Here is a 6,000-nt window from a genome sequence, read left to right on the forward strand (position 1 = left end):
CTCAAGTGTTTCTTTAATCCTAAAAGTTGTCATTTAAATTTTCTAAATGGAAAGGAGAGCGTACCTGAAGCCTATGAAGATGTAACTCATGGCCCAGACTGATGGGCCTAGACTGTAAATTTCATGACAGCTGGATTAGAATTATATTTTTCAATGTTGCACAGTTAGGGAAACTTTTCCAGGACCAGAGAGATTTTATACACATACACACATATATATATATAGGAGCTCTGGTAGCATAGTGCCTAAGGCACTTGACTGCTAACCAGAAGGCTGGCGGTTCAAACCCACCAGCCACTCCTTGGAAGGAAGATGGGGCAATCTACTTCCATAGTGATACTGCCTCAGAAACCCAAGGAGGGGTCACTATGAGTCTGAGCCAACTTGACAGCAGTGAGTTTAAGACTCAATGGCCACTGTCACAAAACTGAGCAATTTTAAATCAATCTCTTTCTCTCTCTCTCTTTTCCTCTCTCTCTCTGTTTGTTGCTGTTGTTGTTGTTGTTATGTGCCATCGAGTCGGACCCGACTCATAGCGACCCCTCCTTGGGTTTCCGAGGCACATAACAACAACAACAACAACAACAACAAATATATATATAGAGAGAGAGAGACAGAGAAAGAGAGGGAGGGAGGAAAAGAGAGAGAGAGAAAGAGATTGATTTAAAATTTCTCAGTTTTGTGACAATGGCCACTGAGTCTTAAATTCACTGCTGTCAAGTTGGATCGGACTCATAGTGACCCCTCCTTGGGTTTCTGAGGCAGTATCACTACAGAACTAGATTGCCCCATCTTCCTTCCCAGGAGTGGCTGGTGGGTTTGAACTGCCAGCCTTCTGGTTCACAAGAGGTGACCCTACGTAGATCATCCTAACTTTCTTCCCTTTTATTCATTGATGAGGAAACTGAAGTTTGAGATGGGAGTAACTAATTCTTTGTACACTTTTTATTATTGTTGTTATTTAAAGAAATGAGCAAGCAACTCAACAGTTGCTCTTTTCTCATTAATCTCTGCCTGGAAAGAGGATGTGGCCTCCATTCCTTGGACTTTGATCCCACTGCCAATTCAGTTGAGTTCTTATCTCCTCTTAGCAGAGGTCAGCGTCTGTATATCCTCACAGTCCTGATGCAAGAACAGGACAGAGGGTCGTAACTGACCAACTTACTCTCTAGAGGTTCTTGCTGAACCAGGTAGTAACGTGCAGAGAAGCCGTCCTTGGCCACTGCCATGTCAGTGTGAAAGGTCAGTGAGAGGATCCCTGTAGATGAGCGGAGTTCAGATGGTGTCTTGGTCCCACAGTACTTGCCAATCAGGGGGCCAACTAGACATGCAGGAGAAAGAGACCACAAAAATGGAATTGTCAAATTCTGTATTCAGTATATTCTTCCTTCCCATCATTGCATTACATTCAATAGAGCATCACTTTGCATACTTCGATATAAAAAGAACAACAAAAATGTTTTATTTATTAAGAACAAGTCTAATGTTTTTCTTATCCATTAAAAAGTAATTTCATTGGCATGGCCTCATTTTGTTCTCACAGGCCTAGAAGTTGGACAGGAAAGGTATTGTTACAAAGCTGTTTTACAGAACAAGGAATTGAGATTTGGAGAGGTCACATGACTTTTCCTTGTTCACACAGCTAAGAAACAGCAGAGCTGGGACTCAAACTCAGGATTTCTGACTAAAGCATATCCTTTCCCCAAGAAATAATGCTGCTCTTCCTGCTCAGCTATCAAGTCTCCCTTATATTGGAAAATACTTATAATGACTACAAAAGTGAAAGATTGGTTTCCTTACTGACATTGACTATGCTCAAGACCTTTGTTGGTCCCCACATGAGAAATCCTCTCGGCTTTGGATGGTGCCTTGGCTACATTAATCATTAAAATAATTATAGTAGTAATAATGATGATCATAGCCATGAACTTATAGAGCTAATATAGGTTAAGTAACTTGCCCAAGGTTGCCCAGCTGATAAATAGCAGAGCCAGAATTCAAATCCAGTCAATCTGGCTCTAGAGTCCTTCTGTTAAGGCATAACAGGTTGGTCATTGAGTCACTTTCTATGGAAATCCTGACAATTTGCAGTGGAAAACAGTGTCATCTATAGGTTTGCTCATCCTCACCCAAGTATCTATTCAGTTTTCTATCCTTTTCTAAAGAAGTACCTCCAAGAAAGGAGACTGCCTTTCTATAGTTTTTCTCAAATCATCCTTGGCTAAGGAGAAGAGAAAGTAATCATGTGTTGTGTAAGAACCCTAAGGAGCTTTGAAGTCTTTGTTCTCCTTTTTTATTGTTACTAAAGCAATTAACAGGCAAAGGACAAACTACTGAGAAGTGTCTCTGTGACAGCGACATCACTCACCATGTGGAATGCCATCCCAGATGTCCAGCCAATCATATTTGCAGTCTCCCTCTCCCACCTGCAAAGGGTCATGCTCCAGGTCAAAGGTCAGAAACTGCAGGAAGATCTCCATCTTGGGTTTGGCCAGGATGGTAAAGGTGCAGTCCAAGTTATGTGGGTACTTCTCGGGAAACCCAGGAGATTCAATGGTCCCATTGGGGCTTGTGAAGTTCTTTGAACAATCTTCAGAGCCTGTGTGGAAGAGAACTGTAGCATTAGGAAAGTAAAAGAACATGACCATCTTTGCTGCTTCTGTTGCATGGGTTATTAAAATGTTTGGGCTCAACTCTTCTTACTTACGAGGTCTTTGTTTCCATTGGAGTGGCCCTTGGAGCAACATACTCACATCCACATGTCCAGCCCTCTTCAGGAGAGAAATTAGGGAGACACAGCTGGCTTGCTCTACATATTAGAGTAAGAGCAGCAATTGAAGAATTTGGGGGGCGGTGTAGAGAGAAGTGTGTGTGTGTGTGTCTGAGAGAGAAAGAGAGAGAGAGAGAGATTCTGTTGAAGAGAGGAACAGAGTCTTCTTTCTCAATTACTCAGCTGCTTGCTCCAGAAATGTAAGTTATTTCAATCCTTAAGGAAGGCTTGCTGATTGCCAGCAGGGAAAACAATGTTACCCCTTATTTATTGCTGACCTCAACACTGGCCCCTGTTGTACCACAGCCAACTAAGTGTCCCCTTTTCCCTCCAAGATCCAAGGTGCCTCAGGGGAGGGGCAAAGGGGAGCTTGGGTCCCATTCATGTCATGACTATATTAAAACGAGCTGCTCTGTAGTGGTCAGACAATTAACAATCAACGTTTTTAGCCAGTGGATCACAGCAGGGCGGTTGGATGTTAAAGGCCGCTCCAGCAGCAAGTTTGGAAAAATGCAGCAGTGTATTGACATTTGGAAGGCTTCGGGTTCTTTTGTGGTGGGGATGGCCTTGTTTCTCTCCTCAGCGCTGGTGCCTGCTTTCTCGGGACCCTTGGAGGCGTCCTTATTAAATGCCGCACACACACACTCACATCCTGGTGCAGGCCTGGAGAGCAGCAGGAGCTCATAAAAGGATTACAGCCACCGTATCTCCTAAAGCCTCTAGGTGGAGTCATATTAAGAGGGCGCTCATGGTGCTAGAACCCAGCTACCATTTGCCAAGACAGAGCCATGATGGGGAGCACCGCTACCTAGACACACTGACCCACTGATACACACGTAGCAAAAACTGACACGTTTTAATATGATGGATGTAAATGCTGTACAATTAGAATGGATTTCACTACGTTCTGACTTGAAAAGAAGGGAAAAGAAGATCGCTGTATTTATGAGGAGAATAATATATACTCTAAGCATGAAGGGGAAAAAAAACTTGATAAACCAGGTGTTTACTGGCAGAAAGTGTCCTCTGGGACCATACTTGTGTAACTATGTGATGTCAATATGCTGATCCTAGCCTGTGGCGATGTCTTTATCCCCACCTCCTGGGGCAGGTCTCTCAGCTAGTCTCTTTGTTGATGACAGACTTTCTGGAAAGCAGCAAATGTCTGCCTTGAAAAAGGTGCCATGCAAATCAGCAGGAGAGACGGACATTGCAACTTTTTTTTAGTACTAGACAAAAAATTCCAAGATAGGCTCCCTACCCATCCATCATCTCCACCCTTCTACCCAGCACTGTGCACTGGCTGGGTGGGGACTAGGGACACATGAGGAGCCAGAGCAAACCTTCTCATTGATCCTTTGAGGCTAAGTGCCACATCTTGGAGGCTCTGCATTCCATCTAACTGGGGGCATGGTGGTGGCAGGGCAGGCCCAGGGCTGCTGAGTGGGCAGCAGGGCCCGGGAGAGCAGCAGGGCAGCTTCTACTCCAGCTTTGTTTACCTTTGGGCCCCAGCTCCTGTGGGCCTCCTCAGTGGCCTGGGGTGAGGCAATTTTGCAAAGCCAAACCAGCTGGCAGGTCTTCAAGGGGCCAAGAGGAATTCTGAAAAGGTTATAGAGTTTATGGTTGCTGTGCAGCCTTCTTCCTGGGGGCCACTTAGAGCAGCCTCACACAAGCTGGAAGGAAATTAACCCTCTATTCACAACTTGCTTGGAGAGCTAGGAAAGGGATCCTGACAACCCATCCTAGAGTTTGCTCTATTGTCATACTCTCCAAAGACAAGGGATATCCCCTTCCCAATGGGAATGGGGGATTGATGGTGGAATCTTTCTTTGGTCTCTCCCATCCATGAGGGGGACAGGTATTTCCACAGTGGACACAATCTTTCCAGTGAGTCCAAAGAAAGCCCAGAGAAAGAGATTCTAAAGCATTCTGCTGGAAAGAAATTTTCAACCTTAGGTACTTAAGGTAAAGCCAAATCAAAACAAACCTGTGTATCTCTGACATATGACTCTAAATAGGTATATCCTCTGGCTTATTGTGAATGAGGTAGAAAATGGTTTTATCTGTTTCATGCAGAAAAATACCAAATCTGTGTATGAAAATCATGCATTTGTTTCTACTTGCACTATCTCATGTTTGGAGCATTTTCAGAGTGTCAGAAGAGAAGCAGCTGCTTATCAAATGCCAAGAAGAGATTGCAGAAAAGCCTGACCATCCTTGAGACAAAAGTGAGTCTTGTAGAAGATATCTACCTAATCCAATATCCCTTTCTGCCTTGTGTTAAAAGGATCAAAGTTTAAAATAATAGTAATAATAATAACACAGTCAACATTCAAGTCCACTCATTGCTTGTCCATAGAAGGTGAGGAGTTTCTGGTGTAGTGAATGATTTCGTACCAAAGGACTCTGGTATGGAAAATGCCCGCCCTAGGTTTTTTGACTGTAAACTGTAAAATAATTCTGAAAGCAGAAGAAGAAGCTATATGCATAAAGATATTTAAAAGAATGGATTTATCCTAAGCTGAATTGGTCTGACCACAGGAGGTTATTTCAGTTTCTCAGTTCAGGGAGGGGAGGGGGTAGAGGCAGTCCAGGATTTCTCTATCTGTGAATGACCCCAGAAGTTTCAGCTTCAGAAAAGGCACTGGGCACCAGCATAGAAAACTTTCTCTCCAACTATGGTCAAAGGAACCTCCAAAAAGAAACTCATTTTCCACTGTTTGAGTTTCCAACGTTACTTTTTAAGTTATTTAAAATATCCTTTCTCTGTTTGCTCCTGATTTGGTGATTTGAGATCTTTTTCATTTGTGAGTTGTTTTGGTTTACATTTTTATATGTGGCTAGTCTGATAATACAATACAGAAAAACCAACCCAGTCATTGTTGGGTTGATTCTGACTCATGGCAACCCCATGTGCTTCAAAGCAGAACTGTGCTCCGACGCGTTGTCAAGGCTGTGACTTTTTCAAGGCTTTTGGAAGCATATCACCAGGCCTTTCTTTTGAAGTGTTTCTGGGTGGGTTCAAACTGCCAACCTTTTGGTTAGTAGCTGCAGTGTAGTAAATTACTTAGTATGGCTTTTCTACCCATAAGTCATTGTAAACTCAGTGGTGGAATGAGCAACTGAGGAGCTGATTGTAAATGGTATCCAAGTGGAGTATTTCTATTGGGCGTGGCACAATATAATGTTCTGGGAGGTGCCCACTCTCTCTCAGGTGCTTAGAGTTCTGA

The 6,000-nt window shown here is 43.4% G+C and overlaps 1 protein-coding gene across 1 annotated transcript in view; it reads right to left on the reverse strand.

Moving 5' to 3' along the window:
* Positions 1–6,000, reverse strand: part of NRP2 (neuropilin 2) — a 132,634-nt gene that overhangs the window by 79,272 nt on the left and 47,362 nt on the right. Inside the window, exons 4-5 of the mRNA XM_007934867.2 lie at positions 2,369–2,599; positions 1,166–1,321 (exon numbers count right to left, since the gene is read on the reverse strand). Of these exons, the coding sequence (XP_007933058.1) occupies positions 1,166–1,321; positions 2,369–2,599 (387 nt within the window). The remainder of the gene's footprint in view (positions 1–1,165; positions 1,322–2,368; positions 2,600–6,000) is intronic.

Source organism: Orycteropus afer, unplaced genomic scaffold (genome assembly GCF_000298275.1).
Source record: "Orycteropus afer afer isolate SDZICR_OR568_19922 unplaced genomic scaffold, OryAfe1.0 scaffold00002, whole genome shotgun sequence".
NCBI classification, from domain to species: domain Eukaryota; kingdom Metazoa; phylum Chordata; class Mammalia; order Tubulidentata; family Orycteropodidae; genus Orycteropus; species Orycteropus afer.